Here is a 26,084-nt window from a genome sequence, read left to right as displayed (position 1 = left end):
TTCAATCCGCTCTGGATTCACAAGTATTGAAAATTTTTAATAAAACCAACACAAAATCTTTCCAGCAACTTAGGTAAATTATTTTTTTAATCTTTACTTAAATTTGTACAAGATAAAGGAGAACGATAAGAACGAAGAAAAAGGTTTTGGCGACAATCGTTTCTTTCTTTTTTTTTTAATGAATTTTCATTCCAAATTTTTCCTCCTTTTTAAAACTTTTATGACAGCTTCAATTTGCAGGTAAATTTGATTCACTTTCTCAATTAAAAATAAAATTGAAATTGTAAATTAAACGTATTGAAAATTCGAGTAAAAAGGTTCAGAAGGAAGACCTCAACAACGACCTTATCTAAATCCTTTGAATTCATAATATGCCCCTAAGGGTTTATATGACTTTCATTCCTTACAATACTTCCGCCTACAAGGCTAAATATTTTATAACATTTTATGCTTACTAATAAAAGTTATTTACAGCTATTTACAGAAAATTTTATATTAAGATCCTTATTTCTATACCTTATCCCTCATCATTATTTTATGATAAACAACTATCTAATTATTATTTAAGCATACAAAATTTTAAATTTTGAGTTTTTATTTTAATTATTATTGTTAATTTTAATTATTTTTTAATTCAATGTTAATGATGACTTATTATTAAATTATTAATAATGATAAATTATTAATCAGTACTTACTAATTATTTTTAATAAATAATTCTTCAATTATTAATTGATCATGACAAATTGTAAGTTTTCATTAATTTGATTTTAATCATCATTGTTAACTTTAATTATTTATTAATTAAATAATTATGAATGATTGAATTATTAATTATTTAATCATTATTTTTTGACAAACAATTATCTAATTATTAATTAAGTATACAAAATTTGAAATTTTGATTTATTTTATTTTAATTATCATTGTTAATTTTAATTATTTTGTAATTCAATGTTAATTATGACTTATTATTGAATTAATAAATTATTAATAATTATAAATTATAACTGAGCATTTAATAATTATTTTTAATAAATCATTATTTAATTATTAATTAATAGATGATTTAGTTATAAAAAATTTATTAATAATTATTCTATTTTTATTTAATCATGAAAAATTGTAAGTTTTAATTAATTTGCTTTCAATTCATTTAATTAAAATTATTATTAATAATTTTGATTATTTTTTTAGATATCAATTATTTTACATTATTTAATCATTATTATTAATGTAAGGTTGATTTGTTTCTAAATCAAAAAGTCGCTGGTAAATAATGATCTAATTTTCAAAATAAAACTGCAATAAATATTTAGTTTTATGTACTTTCCGATTTAATTTATTATTGACTTATTACTGAATTAATAAATTATTAATAATTATAAATTATAACTGAGCATTTATTAATTATTTTTAATAAATCATTATTTAATTATTAATTAATAGATGATTTAGTTATAAAAAATTTAATAATAATTATTCTATTTTTATTTAATCATGAAAAATTGTACGTTTTAATTAATTTGCTTTCAATTCATTTAATTAAAATTATTATTAATAATTTTAATTATTTTTTAGATATCAATTATTTTACATTATTTAATAATTATTATTAATGTAAGGTTGATTTGTTTCTAAATCAAAAAGTCGCTGGTAAATAATGATCTAATTTTCAAAATAAAACTGCAATAAATATTTAGTTTTATGTACTTTCCGATTTAATTTATTTAATTTCTCCCTCTGACTCCCTTTAAAAAGGTGTTAAGAAGCCTGCAGGTAATAAGAGCCATAAATACGTTGGAGGATTACCAAGGACCGAGAAGAAGATTATTGACTGGTGTCTATTCCTCTGTTGTATTTCATCCCTAAATCAAAGGCGTCGCAAAACTCATAATTTAACGATTTTTCATGTTTTTAATACTCTTTTTCTCCTACAAATTATTATACATTTTTATTTTCTTATATAAAAACTTGTTCTTAGGTAGGCAACTCGTGTTTTGTAAAAATTCCAGATGATGAAAATATAAAGAAAACCCGGTATATGGTTTTAAAAATTGCTATTTTACGGAAATTGATTTCATTCTTAAATTCTTACATGACATTTTTAAAACGGCAAAGTATGTTAAAATGCATTATCATTCTTATGCAAATACAGGCCTAAAGTTTTAGACGAATACAATCATAACTTCTATTGCAAAATTGCATTTCAAAAAAGAAATGTCATTTTACATGTTAATTTCCATAAGAGAGAAAAGTGAAATGCGTAGTCCTATTAATTAATTTGTTCAAAAGTAAAAAAAATAGGCACTTTCTATTTTTATGTAGCATACAATATTTTTCAGTCTAATCGCAAAAATTCGAAAATGTCTTTTTTTGGACCACCCTACTGACTGTTACAGCTTTTTTCTAGGTATCTCAATTTATATTTTTTTCGTTGGTTTATTGTAAATAACTTTTTTTTTAAGTTTCTGGGGATTTAATTAAAATGTTTAATTTAGAAATCTCTGACAAAGTATTGAAAGATATTTTTTAATATATTAGAGCTATGGATTAATTCAATAATACTGAGAACATAACCATTTATTTCTTGAATTTGGCTCTAAAGTACCAAATATTTGAATGTTTCTTTTTTTTTTTAAGTTTCTGAGGATTCAATTAATATTTTTAACTTAGAAAGCTCTGACAAATATTATTAAAAGATAATTTTTAATACAATAGGGCTATAGATTAATTAAATAATACGAAAGAACCATTTATTTCTTGATATTGTCTTTAAAGTATTTAATAGTTGTATTTTGAACGAAACAAGATCAGTTTTGAACTAAAAAATGGAATATTTAAAGAGTGACGCCAGAGTTCGCCTATTTTTTTAACCTCCCTAGCGAATTGGTGAAAAAATATAAAAATATGTTACAGATATCAAATTATTCGTCATTAAAAATCAAAATAAGCATCGCATTTTTTTTTAATTTTAAAAAATCAACCCTATTTAGGGGTTGAGAAGATACAAAAAAAAATTGAAAATACCACCAATTATAAAAAACATTTTTCACGTCAACCCCTTTTCAATCAAAAAAATACGTGCTTTTACTTCTGTACGGTTTATTTGATAAAAAAAAAATACAATGAAAAATGATTTTATAATTAGTGGTGTTTCCTATTTAAAATTTTTTTTGAGGGTTTACTCAACCCTAAAATAGAGGTAATTTTGTGGAATTTTTAAAAAACGAAAAACAATGCTCACTTTGGGTTTTAATGACGAATAATTTGATACCTGTAACATATTTTTATGTTTTTTCACCAGGTCGCTAGCGAGGTCCAAAAAGTAAGCGAAAAAACAGCCTATTTTGACGTCACTCTTTTCAATTGAAATAATTAATTTTTCACACAACAAAAAAATGTTAACCATACCTGAATTTTCCATTAAAATGATGAAACTTCAACTACAATAGATTAATTTTAAACCAAAAAGATAAATTTTAAACTAAAATGATGAATATTTAACTGTATTAGTTAAATTTTCAAACCAAAAAGGTAAATTTATCAATAAAATTATGAATATTAAATAGGATTACTTGAATTTTTAACAAAAAATATGAATTTTCGCAAATGAATCTCATTTTTACAAAAAAAAATTTCAACCAAACAGTTGGATTTTGAATTAAAAATGATTAATTTTCCACCAAAAATGAAAGTTAAATTTTCAGTTGAAAAAATTTTTTTAAATCAAAATGATTAATTTTTAACTAAAATTACGAATCTCAACTGTAATAGTTCAATCTCTAGATAAAAATATAAATATTCAAGAAAAAAAACAACTAATTTTTGAGAAAAAAAGGAAAGTTTTTAACTAAAAAATGATGAATCTTTAACTGGAATTTTTAACCAAAAAGGTAAATTTACCAATAATATTATGAATATTAAATAGGATTATTTGAATTTTTAACAAAAAAAAAGTGAATTTTTCAACAAGATAAATTTTTTTAATCACAAAATGACAATTTTTCAACAAAATAGATCAACTTTTTAACGAAACAATTGAATTTTGAAATAAAAAAAACAAAAGGATTTTCAACCAAATAATTGAACTTTGAACGAAAAAGGATCAATATTCAACGAAAAATGCAAGTTAAATTTTCAGTTAAAAAAAAAAAATTATAATGAAACTGATAAATTTTTAACAAATTAAATAAATTTGCTTGAAATTTTTCTAAATTTTTAAAAAATATTCCTTTAAAATTAATTTTTCGAAATAAAAAATTATCCTCAACTTTCCTGGTAAATATTTTTTATTCTTCGGAAGTCTTTCCAAATTCTTAAAAAGCTTCTATGTTTTTTCTTAAGAATCTGTCAAAATCGATAATATTTTTAGTTTCAAATTAGGTCGTTGCACCGTAATATTTGTGCGAAAAGCCGGATTTTGTCGATGCACATAGATACTTCGTTTACATTATTTGAAATTATTTCAAATTTTTAATAAATTTTTTTCACAACTTCTAAATATCTCTTCAGGTTACTTGAATTTTTTAAAAGAATTATAGGAGTTCAATTGATTTTTATACATAAAACTGCAATAACTTGGCTTTCAATACAACATTTCCTAAATTGAACAATTAAAATTGTAACGTTCAAAGTTTAGTTTTTAATATTTAATTTATAATTACGGATTTTAAATGATGAGCCAAATATTGCTGAATATTAAATAACTATTCTTATTCTTAATTAAAAAAATTGAAATTGAATTGATTAAAAATTGAATATTTTAGGCTAAAATAATATTTGAAATTTAATAAAAAGCCTTCGATTATGAATATATTATTTTAAAGTTATTTTTAAATTAAAAATAGTTTATAAAGTTTCAATCGGGCTTTTATTATTCAGCTAACAATTCAATAAAAACAAAGATTAAGCCGTTTTAATCGAAGAAAAAAATTCCCGGTCATTTCCCGGTTCGCAAACATTTTTCACGGCCAATGAATTTTAAAAAATCAAACTATATTCTAAACATTTTTCCGTATGAAGTAATAAATAATAAACAACAAATTAAAAGATTCCAAGTGGAACACTTGAATTACAAACTTTTACAATTGAAGTTTAAAAGTTTTTCAATTCAAAAATTGTATAATTTCAAACTACACATTAAAAATTGAAAAATAATTTGTTTAACTTAACAGTATTTAAATTAAAAGTTAAATTATTTTTATTCTAAATAGTCTAGGCATCCTTCAAAAGCTTTAAGATTTCATTTCAAAATCTTGAAAAATCAAGAAGTAGCTTTGAATTTTTCCAAATTCGAAGTAATTTTTTAATCTTTTTTCGGAACTTTTGAATATATTTCAAAATGAATAGAATTTTTTCTATAACTTTTAGAAAATCCTGCAAATTAAAAAAATAATTCGAATTTATAAATAATAATAGAACACTTATTATTTGTAAAAATATTAAGAGTAATTTTAAGAGATATTTATAAGGTTTAAAAAGATTCGAATTAAATTTAGAACTTGAAATAATTTCAAATACTTACAGCCGAATTTAAAATAAAATGTAGATTTATGCAGATTTCAAACAAAAAATTTAGAATTTTTTTAATAATTGTGAAAAACTTCAAAAGAATTAAAATTTTGCTTAAGATTCTTTGAAAAATTGAAAATGATTTTTCACTTTTCAAAATTATTGTAACAGAAAGTTTAAGAAGATTTTAAGAGATTAAAAAAATTATCAAAGAAGAACATGGAAGATTTTAAAGATTTTTTTTAATTTGCAGGATTTTCAAAAAATTGTAGGAAAATTTCGATTAATTTTAAAATATATTTGGAAGATCTGAAAAAAATGTTAACACACTTCGTTTAACTTACTTGAAATCATATCAAGTTTTTAATTAATTTTGAATCTTTTCAAAATTTCTGTCTTTCTTAAAATTATTCAAATTTTTTCTACAAATAATAAGTGTACAATTGTTATTTATGCGTCAAAATTTATCAATTTCACTTATAAATTAAACACTTTTTAAATAGAACAATTAAAATTTTAACGTTAAAAGTTTAAAAGTTCTTCGAAAATCTAAAGATTCAAATTTCAATTTACTCGTCTTAAATGAACAGTGAAATATTGCTAAATATTAAATAATTCTTTTTTTTTTGCTTAATTAAAAAATTCAATAATCTAGGCTCACAATATTTAAAATTTACTAAAAACCTTCAATTATGACTATATTATTTTGGATTTATTTTTAAGTTGAAAATAGTAAAACGCGCGTTTACATTTTTGAATGACTAAAAAAATTAATAGAAATAATAAATTAATCAATTTATTTATTAAATTTAATATAAAAAATAATATAAAGGAAGACCTGAAACTCTGAATTAAAAATATATTATTGATAAATCATGAAATTTTTATTTAAAAATAAAAACTGTGAAAATCGAACTTTGGCAAATTTTTCTTCTAAGAATTCGTAAAATTCCCAGTTTCCCAGTTCGGTGGCCACCCTGTTTTTTTTATAAAAAGATCTTCGATTTTAAAAACTTCTAATTTTTTTTTAACGTTTAAAACTGCATTTTTAAATTCTTTAAATTAAAATATATGCTTAAAAAGTAAAAATCTAAAATGGAAAAATGTTAAAATGAAAGATTTTCGAATTTAAGCATTCTAAATTAAATTATATAATAATTTATAAAAATCACAATTTAGTAAATTATTTCAAAACGGTTGAATTCAAAGTTGAACAACATTTTCATTCTAAAAAGTTTGTAAAATTCCCGGTCAAAAAATAAATTCACTGTCATTTCCCGATTTTCCGGTCCAGCGGCCACCCTGAACAATTGAAACAATTGAAAAAGTTTAATTTTTAACGTTAAAATCTTGATATTCTAAAATTGTAAACTGATTCCGTATCGTCTTGTAAAATCAATTATTATTCACTTTTAAATCTAAAGTAGGTACAATTCCATTAAAAAAAAAATCATTGATTAATTTACATTCACTATTGAGGAACTGAAAATGTTCTTAATCCAAAATTTTCCATTTTAAATGTTTCTAATTTTGTATTCTTTATGCCCTTAAAACTGAATTTTAAAATGAAGTCTAAAATGGACAATTTTAAAAGTGAAAGATTTTCACGACCTCCTAAAATTCCCGGTCCAGCTACCACCCTCATTTTCATTAAATTTGATATTGCAATTAAAAAAAAAAAAAGATTCGAGCATCCTCACGAAAAAGTTCACTGGAAAAAAAAATATATTATGTAAAAAAAAAAGGAAAAAAAACCTACTGGGCCATATTAAGTTGTTGTCTCATATCCTCCTTCTTATCTGAATTTTTCTCAGCACTATTCGGGTTGCCACTGTCGCCTCCAGAACCACTGATATTGACGCTAATTTGTTGTTGTTGTTGCTGCTGCTGCTGTTGTTGCTGCATCAGACTCTGATGCAAATCCTGGGGCGCTTGCAATTGAAGATCGCACTGTACTTGACAATGCACTTGATTGTCACTGCACCGCTCAGTTGTACAGCTTCCACTCTCATCCTTAATCTTGTCGTCCCTCTGGGAATTCTGATTTTGCACAGCCTGTGCATTACTCTGGGCATTCTGGTGATTCTGCATCTGATGGTGCGCCTGTTGTTGCTGCTGCTGCTGCTGCTGTTGTTGTTGTTGCTGCTGCTGCTGGGATTGCTGCTGATGCAACTGTTGTTGTTGTGACTGCATTTGCTGCTGCATCTGGGCATGCGCCGCTTGCAAATGACTCGCCGGAATATGACTTCCGTCTAAATTCAAACCAGGAAGAGAGACGGGGATCTGCTGAAGGAGGGGAGAGATTCAATTAAATATTTTCCATTAAATACACTTCAAATTTGGAACTTGCACTTAATAGAGAATCTACTTTATGAGAAAAAAAAAAATAACATAATTGCAGGCCTCACAGAGTCCCCCTTTGGGGATAAAAAATATAGGGAACAACGGGTACTTTTTGTCACGCTTCATATTGGGAATGGTGGTCCACCATTGGCGCCACCTAGTGCCGAAAACTGGAACTAGAAAGAGTGGGTACAATTTTAAAGATGTATTTTAATTTTGCATAAAAATATTTTTAAGATTGTTTTGTAAATTATGAAACAATCATTGAATACTGAAAACAAATCTTCATCGAAAATAAATAGTTTTAGATAGAATTTCCACCTTATACAGTGAAAAAACACATTTTTGTGAAATAGGATTTTTTTAAAAAATACAATTATTTCATGAAAGTTCCAATGCATTGCAAGCTTAAATAAACTTTAATTAATGTATGTAGCGACAAATTTTATCCATATTATGCCAAGAATACGAATAATAGTCTATTAGAATTTAAATACGAATTATAACCGAACTTTTCGATCAGATTCTTAAATAGTTAATATTTCATGTATAAAATAATAAGTCCATTTAAGTTTATAATCTGTTGAAAATCACAATAAGTAGAACAACAATTTTTTCTTTTAGAACAATATTACTGTCAAAAAATGTGGGTTTTTACTGTATAATATGTAAATTCCATCTAAAACCCTTTGTTTCCGATAAGGACTAATTTTTATTATCCAATCAATACTTTGCACGACACATAAAAAATCGTTAAAACACTTTTATGCACAAATTATAATGCATCTTTAAAGTCGCACCTATTTTTTCGAATTCCGATTTCTCTCACCAGGTGGCGTATCATAAAAAAAAAACATCCGAACTAGAAAGAATAGGTACGATTTTAAAAATGCATTTTAATTTGCACATAAAAATGTTGATTATGATATCATTCAGTTTAAAATGCGCATTTCCATTTAATAATGATTTTTAAAATTGAATTGTTCTTTAAGATTTAAAACGTGAATGACAATTAATTTTACAACAGAATTCGAAATCAGTTCGCAATTTTAGAATTTCCAGTTTCTAACGTTAAAAATGATGTAAACTATTTCAATTGGAAATTCTTATTAGTTAAACAAATGCAAACGCCTGATTGAAACTTTATAAACTATTTTCAATTTTAAAATAACTTCAACCTAATATATTCATATACAAAGACTTTTATTAAATTTCAAATATTATTTTAGTCTATCATATTATTCAATTTTTAAACCATTCAATTTGAATTTTTTAAATTAAAAAACATAAGAGTTACTTAATATTTAGAAATATCTGACTGTTTATTTTAAATCAATAATTATAGTGAAATATTAAAAACTAAATTTTGAACGTCCGATTTTAATGATTCTATTAAAAAAACAAACGTTATTTGTAAGTCAAATTGTTGAACTTCGATGTATGAATAACAATTGAAGACACATTATTCTATAAATAAATTCAAGGAAGTTGAACAAATATTTAGAAGGTTTGAAAAAAGTCAAATTCAGTTTAAAATTTGAAATTATTTGAAATAATTTAAACAAAATGTCTACGTGTACCGACAAAATCCGGCTATTAGTAACACAATTTCGGTGTAAATAGCCCACCCACGGTATAATTTAAATCAAAATATAGATTTTGGCAGATTTCGTACAAACAATTTTAAAGATTTTTAAGAATTCTGAATGGCTTCAGAAGATTAAAAGACATTTCCTATGAAAATTAATAATGATTTTTACCCTGAAAAGATCATTTTGAGTGATTATTCCAAAAGATATGAATTTATTAAATTAAATTTTATATGTGGCTCATTAACTGCGTTTAATTAAAAATTGTTCCGTTTAAAAGTGTTAGTAGCTTCCATTTTATGACTAAATTACTGAGAATTTGAATCAGATTTGAATAATCTGGATAAAATTTGTCGCTATATTCATTAACTAAATTATATTTAAACTTAAATTCCTTAAAACTTACATGAAATAGTGAAATAATTGTTTTTTTTTTAAACCTATTTGACAAAAATGTGTTTTTTCACTGTATAAGATGGAAATTCCATCTAAAACTATTTGTTTTCGATGAAAATTTGTTTTCAGTATTCAATCATTGTTTTATACTTCAAAAAACTATCGTGAAAAAATAATGTATGCAAAAGTTAATGTTCAACTTTAAAATTATACCTACTCTTTCTAGGTCCAGTTTTTGGCACCAGGTGGCGCAATGGGAGACCACCATTCCCAATAGGGTACTCTTTTCGCGCTCAAAGGTCTAAAAATTCAGGATAAATTCACAAGATTTCAAAAGAATTGGAAAAAAATGGGTAAATCAAAACAATTCCATTGATTTCCGTTAACATTGGAATGAATTTAGAGGAATTTAAGGTAACGTAAAAATCGCTTCATATCTTCCAAAAATGTAGAAAAGCATTTTTAAATATTTCAAAAGTTTTAAAATCCCTTCAAATCAAGGGTTGCTAAAAAGAGCCTGACTCCAAAATTAAATTAATAGTAAATTATTAAGAATTTTAAATAGAGGCGATTAAAAAAGATCCAGTATTTTTTTTTCAAAATTCTATAATTTTCCCAGGTTTATTAAACACTTTTTAAAAATTCCACGACTTTTGCAAATTAATTAAATTAATAAAAAATTCCTTGGAATCTTCTTAAGTTCTCTAATATATTTCAAATCCTTTGAAATCCTAGAAAATGGCTCACTTCTCGTGAAGACATTTTTTTAACCCTTAAATGGTATCCTCCAACTCGGCATACGTAAACAGTACACTGGTGCGATTTGGTTTGTTTGCAATGTTAATATTAAATATTTAATATATTGAACATATAATAAACAACTAGCATATATAACAAATATTTAACATATATACGTAATATATGTGGAGATAATCCGCTGCAGCTGTGTTTGCGTAAATGCCAACAAAATGAAAAAACTTCGGGTGCGAATTCGCACCAGTGTAACTTTTGAGGGCTAAATCCACTAAAATATAAAATCTCATGAAATTCTAAGATGATATTTCCTGAAATTCTGGAAAATGTATTATAATATATCTCGACTCCTTTAAAATCCCTTAAAATCATTGAAATCCTCGGAAATCATATAAAATGTTGTGAAATCGTTTAAAATTCTACAATATGCATCAAACTAAAATATTGTAAACGCTTTAACATCCCTTCAAATGAATGAAATTAATAATTCTTTAGAATCTGTTAAAAGTTCCCTAAAATATTTCAAATTAAAAGCTCTGTAAAATGCCTGTGAGGCCTGCAATTGTATAATCTACAGCCATGCAAGCCGGACACATCTCATCTGCATTTGTCATTTGTTATTCATATCAAAAGATTTTGTTCTAAATGCAGAAGTGATCGATACGGTGTCAACTGGCAAATCGTCACTCTACAGTGCAAGATGATAATCGCATGCATTCTACGTAAACAAACCTGCGTATTGGCCTGCAACGAACTGTGATGACTGCTGGTACTAACGGGAGGTTGATGATGATGATGGTGCGAGGCTGCGTTCTGATGATGGGAACTTGAGGTCAAGGCCATCTCCTGGTTCAGTGTCGATGGCGACTCTTTCGAAGGAGTTTCTCCTCCTCCTCCTCCTCCTCCTCCACCACCACCGCCTCGATGCGAGGAGTTATGGTGGGGATGGTGGTAAACTGAGACCTGGGGTATTGGCCCAGGAAATAGATTTGTCAGGACCCAATATTTAGCTACCGAGGACGCTAAGGCTACTGCTGTACCTACACGGAGGTCCGCAGATGAATGCGGAGTATTCCCTACATTTCCAAGACTGGCTGCCGTAGCCAAACCACCGGGATACGAAGGACGACCACTTTGCACCGCGTTTACTTCCTACCGATATACATTCAGACATTTGTACAACATCGATAGAGCATGCACTAGCATGCAACAGGCTCTAGTCCAATCAACAAATGCGCTAATACAATTCACATTGTATCATCAGGATTTCTTTTTCTTTCTTTTTTCTTTTATTAAATTAAATTAAAATCAAATTCACGTTTTTGAAAATGAATTTTTATCCACGCGTGGAAGAAGCTCAAGCTAAATAAATGGATAATGGTGACATCTAAAAGAGGAATCTGCGCATTTAACGAACTTTCAAGATTTTTACATTCTCCTCTATCTGAACGATGATTTTAAATTCACGGCTTTCTCCCAGACAATTTTAAAGAATTAAAAATATTCGAATGATGTCAAACGAATTTTAAAGATTTTTATTTGAAACAGGCAATTTCGGAAAAGAATTAGAATTATAAGTGGGAACATCAGTTAATTTTTGGACAGAACAAATAAAATTCTGATTTGAAACAGAGAATTCTGACTTGCAACTAGACGAATTCTGACTTAGTACCAGAATTCTTTTTATCCCCTGTTTCTAAATCAGAACTAAAATTCTTTTCCAGAATTTCCAGAATTTTTTCTTTTCGACTACTATTTCTTTCTATTCAAAGTTTTTTAATATAGTCAATCAAAATTTAAGAAATCATTTAATAAAATCGTAAAATGTAATTTGAGAAACTTTAAAAGCAGAGAAAAAAATGTAGAGTAGCCCAAAATTCCATCAAAACTTAGGAAGTAAATGCCATATTGAATGCGATATGAAACACCTTATAAATTCCTAAGATTTCAAGCTGAAATATATATTGAATTTCAAAAAAAAACAAAAAAGCAAGATTAATTTTCTAAACAATGACGAATTTTCAATCAAATATATGAAGTTTCCACCAAATAGTTAAGTTTTCAACTTATAAAAGATAACCTTTTAACCCAAAATTGAAGTGTAATTTTCAGATAACAAAAATTAATTTTTAACAACAATAAAACTGAATTTTCAACAAAAATATTGAATTTTAAACTAAAGAGGAATACCCTAAAAATACAGAATTTCAACAAACTAGTTCAACTTTCAAACACGTAGTTGAACTGTTAACTACAAAAGATCAATTTTCAATCACAATGATTAGTTTTCAACCAAAAATGTCGAATTTTCAACAAAATACATTAATTTTGAACTAGAAAAGTTCAATTTTCAATATAAAATATTAAATTTCAACAGAAAATGTCACATTATTAATAAAAAATTAATTTAAAAAAAAAGAGAATATTCAATAAGAGATGAATGTTTAATTATAACGATAAATAAGGAAATGCATTTTTTAAAAAAAACTTCAACACGAAAGATGATTTTTTTAACCCGAAAGATTAAGTTTCTCAAAACGAAGGAGGTGAATCTTTAAAATAAATATGCATTTTTAACGAACTAGTTCAACTTTTAACCAAGTAGTTGAATTTTCAACTAACAGATATAAATTTTCTAGAAAAAAGATTAATCATCTACCAAAAAAGACGAATTTTCCATAAAACGTTTAAATTTTACAGCCAAATGAACGAATTATTAAAAAAGAATTGAATTTTCAAACGGAAAATATTATTTTATAACAAAAACGTTAACTTTCAATAACATAATATAATTTTCTACCAAAATGTTGAATCTTTAACCAAGCCTGATTAATTTATACCAAAAAATTTGTATTTTTCACCAAAAAGAATGAATCTTTGTCCAACTTTCGGGTAAAAAAGACGAATTTTCAATAACAATATCAATTTTCAATCAAAATATTAACTTTCAACCAAAAATGGAAAAGTTATGTTGTTAGTTAAAAACATTAATTATAAACAAAAATGAAAAAAGTGAATTTTTAACTAAAATGATGAATCTTTAAAAAAAAGTAATTTTCAAGAAGAGTTCAACCCAAAAGAAGATTTTTTAACCCGCGAAGATTAAAAACTACGAGTTCGTAACCAAATAGTTAAAATTTTGACTAAACTTATTAATTTTCCGGCAAGAAGATTGATGTTCTGGCAAAAAAGACGAATTTTAAACAAAATTTTTGGTTTTGAAGCTAAAAAATAAGAATTATCTATAAAAAATTGGAATTTTTAACTCGAAAATCTTAATATTTAACATAATTTTTTTTTTAATGCTAAATTTTCATGAAACTAGTTTAATTTTAGACCAAATTTTTGAAGCCCCATACAAACCAGATTAACTTTTACTCAAACAGTTGCATTTTTAATCCGAAATGATGAATTTTCCACCAGGAAGATAAATTTTCAACAAAAAAATACGAATTTTTAACAAAATACATGAATTTTCAACTGAAAAAGATCAATGTTTAATAAAAAACTATCAATTATGAACCGAAAATTTAATAATTATATTGTTAGTTAAAACAATTAGATATCAATCAAAAAAAATAAAATAATTTTTAACGAAATAGTTACGTTTTTAATACAAGAAATGAATTTTCAATAACGTACTTGAACTTTTAATGAAATAGCTGAATTTCTGATAAAAAAAAAGACGTTTAATCCAAAAAGTTGAATTTTTAACAAAACAAAAAGTTTTCAAAGAAATACAAGAATTTGTAACCAAGCGAGAAAAATTGCGAATCAAAAATATAATAGAATTTTCAACCAAAATTAGATCATTTTCCTGTTGGGTACTATTAATTTACTGAAAAATAAATGATTTTTAACTAAAATGACGAATATTTGATAGGAATAGTTCAAAATTTAGGTCAAAAAGATTAATTTTCAGGTTAGAATATTAATTTCTACCAAAAAAGACGAATTTTCAATCAAAAATTGAATAATTAAATTTTTAGTCAAAAAATGAATGTTCAAACAAAGAGATGAATTTGTAAATAAAATTATGGAATAACATTTACATTTTCAGTTTAAATAAATATTAATTATAACCAAAAAAGTAACAATTTTTCAACAAAATAGTTAAATTTTTGGCTAAACATTTAAATTTAAACCAAGTAATTTTATTTCTAACCTAAAAGATACATTTTCAACTAAAATGATAAATATTAAACTGTGATACTTAAATGCAAATAAAAAGATAATTATCAACCAAAAAATCGATTTTTAATCAAATATGTAAATTTTCAATTAAATAGTTGAATTTTCAATTTAAAAAATACAATTTTTCATCCGCATTTTTTATTTTGAACCAGAAAAGATCAATATTCAACCAAACTGATGAAGTTTCAACTAAAATTATGAATCTTCAACGAGAATAGTTGAATTTTTATACCAGAAAAATGAATTTTCTACAAAAAGGTGAATTTTTTCAGAGAGTACATAAATTTTCAAACAAATTGTTAAATTTTTAAATAAAAAATATCAATTTTCAACCTAAAATAGAATGGTTAAATTTTCGATTAAAATCCTACAAATAAAAAAAGACGTATTTTTTGCAAAATAGTAGTTACATTTTCAACCAGAGATGAATTATCAATTCAAATTAAATTATTTTCTAAACTACCATTTAGATAATAAAATCTATTTTTTGAAAAAATCGAGAAAATGACTATTCCTGTATGTTTGAAATATCATCAATTACATCAACATTAAGTCAGCGAAAAAAATACCAGAGAAAAAAATTACAAAAGGTTTTTCTTATAATGGAAAAGAATAAACATTCAATAATAAACTATAATTTAATTAGAGTAAACTGAGATAATATGCCGCCAAACCTGCGACTGCAAAGTAGAAATCACTTTTCCAAATTGCAAAAAAAATTAGTAAAATAATGAAAAGCTTGAAGTTTTCTGTGATCAGAATTAAATTCCCGGGCCATTTAACGGCCTAGTCGCTGCCCTGATAGCCCATTAGAATATAATGAAGGCAGGAATAAACAAAAATGAATAAAATAATTTTTAAAAATATATTATTTGTAGCGCAATTCCCGACTAGCTAATTCTAAAAATGTGGGTTTCAAAGCTACAGGAGATTTTTAAACTCATCTGATTTGATGAGATAATGCGCATTTGTAATTGGACAAAAAGCCTGTGAAAAATTAAGTTTATTTCTCACCTCTTGCTGTGCCTGCGTAGACGCCGGCAGCGCATGCTGCTCACTATTCATTTTTGCTCACTCAATGAAAACCACCTGTCAATCCTTTCAGACAGTCCTCATTTTCTGTTCTAAAAGTCAAAACAAAAGCCAAATTTAGCATTTAAGAAAAATAAAAAGAAAACTATCAACAATAATATTTATTTTCTTGTATTTTAATTGGCCAAGAGATCATAGGAAAATATTTCCTGTTTATTTAAAAAATGGTGTACGATAGACAGCAGTTGATAGAATGACTTTTATTATTTGTTGCTAAAATTAAACATGAAGAACAATGTTTTAAAGATATTTTAATATCTTCAAGTTGCAGCATTTATCGGTAAAGGAGTAATATCTGTTATTTCTATATCGAATTAACTAAAACGTAATTTTCTTATTTAAGAAAAAAATCATTTATTTCGGGATAATAAAATGTTGATGTTTCTTTCTTTCTTTCTAAATAAAAATTTTTCTTTAACAATTGGTAGTTTTTCAGGTAAATTAGTTACTCAAATTTATTCAGGAAATCTCACCTTGTAAAATTTTCATAATAGCATTTTGTAAAAATGGAATAGGACTATTTCAAATAAAAATTTATTATTCTTGACAATTATTTAAAGTTCAACAGAAAATAGGGAAACAATACAATCGCTTTTTTTAATACTACGTTATATATACAATTGTCTTGATTTTGAACTGTTCACAGATTTTCTGCCAGAAAGGACAGTACACTTAGTCTGAATCTGGTAAGAAAATTTAAATATCCAAACTAGATAAAAAAAAAACCGATCGAAATATAAATTTTTTTTTTCTGGAACTTAAGGATAGAATCTGTCAAATTTTAAATGAAACCTGACATTTCTTAATTGAATATATGAGCTAATAATTATTTAAGCTGTAAATATAAAAAATATTAATGAATGTATCACAGGAAATTTGAAAATTATTATTCAAGTCATTTAGGAATTTTGTGGAATGTTTAGCTAAACTATTTAAAATCTAAATTCTGACTATTTAAATTTAAACTGTCAGTAAATTAATACGGTTTTTATGAAATTGCGCTGACAACAAAATGCGGAAGTTGTGAAAAATAGAGTTTTTCGCTCTAAGCTCGTACATATAAAAGTTTAATCGAATTAAAACGTTCAGTTTTCAAATACAGTAAATAGAGAAGATAGATTTTCAAACAAAAAAAAATTTTTACCAAATGCAAATTTTCCAGTAAAGAAAGCAAAAAAAAAGTTGATCTAAATTGTTTAACTATCAAGCTGAAAGAAGTCAAATTAAAAAAAAAATAGTTGAATTTTTATCACGAAAATATGAATTTTGAACACAAAAATAAAAATTTTCAACAAATAGATTTTTTTAGCAAAGAATGTTAAAAGTTTATTTAAATTGTTGAACCATCATTTTCAAATCAATTATCCTCAACGGTTATTTAAAGTCCCCTTATATTCAGGGCTCATTTTTTCAATATTTAAAATTCAAATCACTAGTTTTAGTCTGTCAAATAAGTAATAATGTTATGGAAAAAAATTATTTCAAGTAAAAAAAAAAGAGCGCTTAGCAACTGCAGTTAAATTTAGGAAATATTTTTTATTTTCTGGCGATTAGAAATAAAAAAAATCTGTATTAGCATAACGAAGAGAATTTCAAGGTCAAGTAGAAAAAAAGCAAGATGAAGCTGCTGATCGTGCAAAAAAAAATATTCTTTTTGTAGCAAAGTAGCGATAACCAAATTTGAGTCATGACTGTATAATGCTTTTCTATATTACTTATCAAAAGAATCAGTTCAAATTTTGTCCAGAAAATAGGTATTTTTTCAAGAACAACGTTCCTTTTTACACAATAGTTTGAATTTTCAAATAAAAAGATTAATTTTCACATAAAACAAAAAAGAATCTTCAAGAAAATATTAAAATTTTCAACTAAAGAGATGAATCAGATTTCGACTTTAATTTTAAATTTATAAAAACAGCTGAAATTATCCATAAAAGGCGAATTTTTAACAAAATAGTTCAGTGTTCAAACTAAAAAAATGGAATGGTTTGGGAAACATTTTGACTTTTAAATCCAAAAATATGATGAATTTTCAACCAAAAAGATAACTTTTGAAGAAAATAGTTAAATTTTAAACAAAAGAATTAATTTTCTACTAAAAAAAGGCATTGTTCAAAATACGTAAATTTTTCAGCCAAGGAGATGAATTTTTAATAAAAAGATGGGTCTTTAAACAGTAAAATTAATTTTTAACAAAGTAGTTACACTGACTCAACCAGCTATAGTTTAATTTTCAACCACAAGAATTTAAAAAAAAATCAAATCCAATTGCATTCAACCAAAGAAAAAGTATTGTCAACAAGAGTTGAGTTGTCAAGCTGAAAGGTATAATATTTTATAAAAATGTAAACTTTTCAACGGGAAAAGATGAATTTTCAACCCAAAAAGACAAATGATTAACAAAACAGTTGAATTTTCAACAAAATAATAAATGTTTCACCAAAGAGATAAATCTACAACAAAAAATAATTATTCATGAATTAGTTTAACTTTCAACCGAAAAATTTTATTTTCAATCAAGAGAAATGAATTTTGAACAAAAAAACATGACTTATGAACAAAACAGTTAAATTTTTATAAAAATAATAAATTGTCAACAAAGTATTTAGATTTTTGACCAAAAAGAGACGAATTCACAATAACAAAATTAATTTTTGACAAAGTAGTTTAACTTTCAACCAGGAACTTGAATTTTTAATTAATGAAGATTAATTCTCAACAAAAAATGTAATAGTTGATACTTCAACCGAAAAATTTATCAATGTTAAATAAAAAATGGTCGAATTAATAAAAAAATGAATTTTTAAGAACATGGTTCCATTCTCATTCAAGAGATTAATAATCAATAAAATAGTTCAATTTTAAATCGAAAATAGTTGTATTTTTAATAAAATAGTTAAATTTTTCACCAAAGAAATGAACCTTGAACCAAAAAAATGAAATTTTACCAAAAAATATGACTTTTAAAGAAAAATATTCTGGCGACTATGAATGAAACATCTGTATTAGCATAACTAAAGGAACTTCAAGGTCAAGTAAAAAAGGCAAAATCTCTACCAAAATAGATCAATTTTAATCAAACCATTACGGATTTTCAATTAAAAAAGATAAATTTTCTACCAAAACTGGAAAATTTAAATATTCAAGTTAAAAACATTCATCTTGAAAAAAAACGAATTTTCAACAAAATAGAGAAATAAATTTTCAACTAAAATATTGAATCTTCAACGACAAAAATGAATTTGTTACCAAAAATAGAATAGTTAAATTTTGAATCAAGCAGATTAATTTGTTAACTAAGCTGATGAATTTTCAAAACAAATGTTAACAAACTAGTTAAGATTTTAATAAAGCAGATTAATTTTCAAACCTAAAAATTAATTTTTAAGGAATATATAACAGTTGATATTTATGCCACGAAAAAATATTTTTATTTTAAATCCCAAACAGGTAAATTCAACCAGAAATGAACTTTTAACAAAATGGTGATTCCTTAACCAAAAAGATAAAATTTCTACCAAAAGAGTTGAATTTTCTACAAAGAAATATAAATTCTTAACCCAAGAGAGATTATCCTGTTTAAAAAATGAATAAATTTTAAAACAAAATAAATCAATTTTCACCAAATATTTGAATTCTTGGCAAAAAACGGAACAGTTAAATTTGCCTTACAAGGTTAATTTGGAATTTAAAAAAGCAACTATTTTTAACCAAAGAAATGGATTTTCAATTTGAAATTATGAAGCTTCAACAACATTTTTAATAATATGCTTCAACTTTTAACCAAGTACGAATATTTGAATTATCAAAAAAATTAATTTCTAACGAAAAAAAGGTGCATTTTCCAAATAAATTTGGTGTTAAAATACCGTTGAATTTTCAATAAAGCTAATTTTCAAACAAGAAAAATGAATTTTGAGCCCAAAAGGACGAATTAGGGATTTAAAAGGTCAAATGCTTTAAAAAAAAACAGTTGGATTTTCGACCAAAAAGGTTTTTTTTATGGAAATAATTGAAATTTGATCATAACAAAATTGAAACATCAACCAAAAATATTTCAATTATTTCTAACAAAAAAAAAACACCCGAATTTTCAGAAAAAAAAACAATTGTTGCCTCCTCAATTAAAACAGATTAATTTTCTACAAAAGAGATACATTTTTAGCCAAATAGATAAATTTTAAATAAAACGTAGTTAAATTTGCAACCAAATAATTGAATTTTTAAACAAAAACATTTTTTTAGAAGCAGTTGAATTTTCGAGCAAAAATATTACTTTTTAAAAAAATAGTTGAATATTTACCAATATAATTAATCTTCAACAAACTAGTTAGTTCCAAATAAGAAATGAATTCTCAACAAAAAATGTAATAGCTGAAACTTTCATTTAAAAAAGTTTTTAACAAGAAAGTTAATTTTAAAGCAAGAAAGATGAACTTTTAACCAAAGCGGCGAACTTTGTATTCAAAAGAACGAATGTTCAACAATAAAAAGATTTTTCTTAAACTTTGTTGAACATTCAACAAATACATTTTCAATCAACTAGTCAATTTTTAACTTAAAAGAGGACACTACAACAGAAATGATTTTGTGGTAAAATAATAATAAGACTTTTCAATTAAAAATTAACGACTTCTTTATTATATTTAAGGAATTAAATTGTATTAGCATAACGAAGGGAATTTCAAGGTCGAGTAAAAAAAACAAGATGAAGCAGCTGATCTTGCAAACAAAAGATTCTTTTTGTAGCAAAGCAGCGATAACAAAATTTGAGGCCGAGTATAATGCCTCTCTATATTATATATCGAAAGGAAGGTGAGATTTTACTCCTGAAATATCTACTTTAAATCCGAACTCTCCGAAGACCTAAAACAATGTAAAAGAGCGCATTGTCGTCCCTGGAAGAAGATAAATACAGGAAAATAACCTCAATTACTCCAGACATACTGACCACTCATTGAGAATTGTAAAAAAAAAATTGAACTTTTAGACTAAAGTGCAAATTCGGACCACAAAAATATTCCTTTCAGTTGTTAAGTGGGGAAGGGTGACTCATCGGGGGATCTTCCAGGAGTGAGGAAACCCGTTTCGAAAAAAAAAACAAAACAAAAAACAGAATAAACATTTTCCCAGGGAGGAAACGGATTGTTGGGCGATATCGGGCCAGGGCACGCACCATCTTCTGGTCTCCCGCAATATGACGCGTGCGGGCAGCAACAAGATCAAGATGGTGGAGAGCCTCGATTTAGGAATTCGCACTGGCGGCACCCTGGACTCGAGACCCGGGGCTGGATGATCGAGGGCTCCTAGGGCAATGGCAGGAATTGACTTGACTTTGAAGAATGAACTCACGTGGTGGAGAGAACTCCAGGGCGGTTCTGGCATCTCGTTTCTGGTCTGCACTGAAGCAAGGGGGGACTCCTCCGTCTCACCGTCTCACCGCGCCATCGATGCCCACAAGCAAAAACCTGCTTTCCAAATAACGCCGAAGGATCGCGCGGAAACCGCGCCACGACATGCACTTTCCTATGCGATTCAGCACTTTCAGTACGTGATAATTTCACGAAAATTGACGGGAAGACCTACGCACTGTTCGTTTGAGAAAATACGCTGTCATGGCGTCCCGCACTGCCCCTCTCAAGCCCCGCACTCCGCAGCAGGAAGAACCGTCTTGGCCCAGGTCCCCCGCGGAAATTTACAGCTTCTGACAGCTTGACAATCGACGGATAATGGCGAAAAATACGGTTTTATCGGCTTTTTCAGACGAAAATGTCCTAAATTAGACGATTTCAGTGGCCAAAAGGGGGAAAATTAGGATTTTTTTTATATCACGAGTGCGCACGCAGCTTCCGGTTGCGCACGCATTTACTCCTTCCTCACCGCGCGCATTGCGCGAAAATTCAAATTTATTAGTTCCTTTTTAAACTAAATACAAGTTTCACTAATTTTAGGTAGTGATATGCTCATTGATAAAAAAAAAATAATAATAATTTTGTTTCAAAACTACCTTCACATAGGTCAGTTTTCAGCATAATATTTAAAACAATAAAATTTTAGATTAAAATAAAAAAGATTATATTTTTACTAAAACAAAAGAAAATGTTCCACAAAACATTTTCAGCTGCATTTTCAACCAAATAGTTAAATTTTAAAGAATAAAAAATTAATTTGAAACCTAACAGTTGTATTTGCAGCCAAATAATTGTATTTTTAAAAGAGACCTGAATTTTCAAGAAGGAAGACAAATTTTCACTTCTAAAGAATGAATTTTCTGTCCAAATAGACGAATGTTCAATATGATAGTTGAAATTTGAACCAAAAAGCCGACTTTTCAATCAAATACTTGTTTTTCCAACAAAATAATTAAATTTTCCACAAAATAGTTTCATTTTTTACCTAATAATTGAATTTTGTATCTACAAAGATGAATTTTAATATAAATAGTCAAATTTTCAAACAAAAAAGACTAAACTCCAACCAAAAAAAGTTGCATTATCAACCTACAAAGCTGAATTCTCAAACAAAAATATAATAGTTAATATTTCAACCAAAAAATGTGAAATTTCTTCGAAGAGTCGATAAATTTTAAAACTAAAAATACGAATTTTCAAACAAGAAGATTAATAATATACTAAAAATACGAATTTCGAACAAAATAGAGAAACTTTCAAATAAATATTTTATTGGAATTTTCAACCAAAAATGGAAAAGATCAATTATAATAATTTAATTTGAAGCGTAATTTCAAACAAAATTAAATAGGACGTAAAATGTTTCAATTTTCTGAAGGACAATGGGAAAAATAGTTCTTTTAAACTAAATTAATAGTTCAATTAGTAAAATAATATTTTTCTACAAAAAAAGTATAATTCTCAACAAAATACATGAATTTTTAACCAAAAATTTGAATTTTCAACTAAAAAACATCCTGTTTCATCTGAAAATCGAGTATAGTTACATTTTCAAAAAAAAAACAACATTTTCAGCAAAAAAAATAAAATAAAATAAACAAAAAAAATGTTCAACAAAATATTAAAATTCTCAAACAAAACAGATGATTAATTTTAATCAAAAAGTTGCTTTTTTATCAAAAAAAAAAATTAAATTTATATAAAAGAAATGAATTTCCAACTATAAAACATGATTTTTCTACAAAAACTGGAATAAATAAATTTTCAGTTAAAAAAATAATTAAGGCTAAAAAACTAATTTTCAACAAAAGAATTGGATTTTCCACCCAAAAAAGGAATGAAAAAAATATTTAAATCTTCAACTAAAATTATGAATCTTGAACAAAAAATAAATGAATTTTTAACAAAGTAGTCCAACTTTTAACCAATTAGTTGAAAATTTTAATTAACGAAGACAAATTTTGAACCAAAAAAAGAATAGTTGAATTTTGAACCAAGAAAGAAGGCATTTTTAACAAAATAGTTAAATTTTCAAACACAGAAATGAATTTTCTAATAAACCGATGAATCTTTAACCGAAAAAATTAATTTTTTAACAAAGTAGATAAACTTTTAACCAATTAGTTTAATCTTCAACTGGCAAAGATTAACTTTGAACGAAAAAAAGATTTAAAAAGACGAATTTTCAACAAAACAGTTAATTTTTTAGCGATGAAGAATAATTTTCAGTAAAAGAAAAAGAAATTATTGACTAAAAAGAAGGAATTTCAAACAAAATAGTTACATTTCGAACCCAAGGGATGAATTTTCAACTAAAATTATGAATTTTCAAATAAAAAAATCCTTTTTAACGAATTAATTACAAATTCATCCAAGCAGTTTCATTTTCAACTTTAATAAAGTAATTAAATTTCTAACCAATTAGTTGATTTTTTAATAAAAAGAGATGAACTTTAAACTGAAAATGGAATAGTTTAATTTTTAACCAAAAAAATTAAAGTTCAACTCATTGTTTATTTGCATTTTTAACAAACAAAATTCAAATTTCAACCGAAAGAGTTTTTAACAGAAAAGAATGGGTTATCAGTCAATTTTCCACTAAAGTGAAACTTTAACCATAAAAATTATTTGTTAACAAAGTAATCTAAATTTAATCCAAGTGGTAGAATTATCAACTAAGAAAAAATACATTAAAAAAAAAGTGGAATAGTTTAATTTTCAACGAAAAAGCCTTATTTTAAAAAAAAGTTCAACAAAATATCTAGATTTCTAACGAAAAATAATGATTGGACTGTTGAATTTTCAACACAAATGTTAATTTTCAGCCAAACAGTTCAATTTTCTACAAAAAAAGTTGAATGTTCAACTCAAGAACATAAATGGTTAAAAAGACGAATTTTCTACAAAACAGTTGAATTTTCAACCCTGATCCTCTGACAAAATCGTTAAATTTTTATTTTTTAAAACAATGACTTTTTAAGAAAATTGTTGAATTTTTAACAAAATAATTAAATTTTCATGAAAATAATACCAATTTTCAGAAGAAAAAATGAATTTTTAAATAAATCCTTGATTTGTCAAGAAAACAGTGAACTATAACTATAATTAGTCTAGATAAATTAGTGTAGATAAAAAAAAGAAGTTGGAAACGATGCAAAGTAGTTGTCATTTCTACTGTTCACAATTGAAGAATTTTACATTACAAATACATAAAATCTAATAAATTTAAATTTAGCAAAATTGAATTATTCCAAAAAAAGCACTAAAAATTAAATCATTTCCGTTGTATATATTAAATGTTCAGGGCTCTTCAATTGCAAATATTAAAAAATTAGTAATTTTAAATAGCAAATCTTCAAAATGAAACTATTCTAAAAAAACGTTACAAATTACATATACCTTTAAAATGTAAAACTTGAAAATTGAATAATTTTTAATTCTGCGTTTTTCTATTAGACACATTAAAAATTCAATATTTTTAAATCGCAAATTTTCAAAATTGTAGAATTTTATATAGCAAATAGTTAACATTGAAAAATTTTCAATTGTAGAACTTTAACATTGAACTATTCCTAAAAGCGTTATATTTTTAAAATTAAATAATTTGTATTTGTACCCCTTCAAAATAGTAGAATTTATAATGTTATAAATTTGAAATTGAAAAGTTTTTAATTTTTGCAAATGACAATTAAAAATAATGTAAAATTTAAGTTATACCATTCAAAATTCTGTAGTATTGATGGTTTATACTCGAAATCTCTTCAATTTTTAAGATTTAGAATTAAAAATATGACTTTTGACTTCCAAAATGATCAAAATTAAAAAAATGAAAAATAATTCAACCAAGCTGTTGAATTTTCAAGCCAAAAAGATTAACCTTTAACAACAAGAAAAAACTGATTGTTGACAAATCATTTGAATTTTCCAACAAGATTTTTCAGTCAAGAAATAATAAGAAATTCAGGAAAATTGTTCAACTTTTAAGCCAAAAAGACGAATTTTCTATAAAAAAGTTGAATTTTTAACCCAAAAAAATATATTTTTAACCAAATAGTATAATTTTCTACCAAAATAGCTAAATTTTAATACAAATGATGATTTCTTAAAAAATCTGATGTATTTTTAATAATAAAATTGTATTGAAAATGGTAACATTTTCAACCCAAAAAGAAATAAATCTGAACCAAAAAAATGATTGGTCATTTAATTTTCTACCAAAATTGTTGAATTTTCAATTCTAAAAAACAATGGATTTAAAACAAAATTGATGACTTTTCAAGCAAATAACACGTAGTTGAATATTCAACTCAAAATTACAAATTTTCAACAAAAAATGGAAGTTTAATTTTCAGTTTAAAAAATTACTTTTTGAGCAAAACATAAAGTGTATTTTCAACAAAATAGTTAAATTTGCAGTCAAATAGACGAATCTTCAACAACAACAAAAAACTAATTGTTGTCAAATGAATTGAATTTTCCATCAAGATTTTTCAGTCAAGAAATAATAAGAAATTCAGGAAAATTGTTCAACTTTTAAGCCAAAAAGACGAAATTTCTACAAAAAAGTTGAATTTTCAACCCCAATATATATATTTTCAACCAAAAAGTTTAATTTTCTAACAAAATAGTTTCATTTGTAATGAAAAATTATTTTTTCTTAAGAAATCTTATGTATTTTTGACAAAAAAATAAAATTTTAATGAAAATGGTAACATTTTCAACCCAAAAAGAAAGAAATCTGAACCAAAATAATGAATGGTCAACCAAGCAGTTTAATTTTCTACCAAAGTTG

General features: G+C 25.4%; 1 protein-coding gene across 2 annotated transcripts in view; it reads right to left on the bottom strand.

The window, feature by feature from the left end:
- LOC117170237 (zinc finger protein 184-like) overlaps positions 1–21,596 on the bottom strand; it is a 53,253-nt gene extending 31,657 nt beyond the window's left edge. Inside the window, exons 1-4 of one of the 2 annotated variants that reach the window (XM_033356864.1) lie at positions 21,234–21,596; positions 15,804–15,913; positions 11,328–11,747; positions 7,274–7,800 (exon numbers count right to left, since the gene is read on the bottom strand). In XM_033356864.1, coding sequence (XP_033212755.1) covers positions 7,274–7,800; positions 11,328–11,747; positions 15,804–15,854 — 998 coding nt within the window. In that variant the 5' untranslated portion in view covers positions 15,855–15,913; positions 21,234–21,596. The remainder of the gene's footprint in view (positions 1–7,273; positions 7,801–11,327; positions 11,748–15,803; positions 15,914–21,233) is intronic. The other variant, XM_033356866.1, reaches the window with a different exon arrangement.
- Between the last annotated feature and the right edge of the window lie 4,488 nt (positions 21,597–26,084).

This window comes from Belonocnema kinseyi, chromosome 3 (genome assembly GCF_010883055.1).
Source record: "Belonocnema kinseyi isolate 2016_QV_RU_SX_M_011 chromosome 3, B_treatae_v1, whole genome shotgun sequence".
Taxonomy (NCBI): domain Eukaryota; kingdom Metazoa; phylum Arthropoda; class Insecta; order Hymenoptera; family Cynipidae; genus Belonocnema; species Belonocnema kinseyi.
The sequence above is the reverse complement of the archived record's forward strand: the minus strand, read 5'-3'. Positions and strand labels throughout refer to the sequence as shown.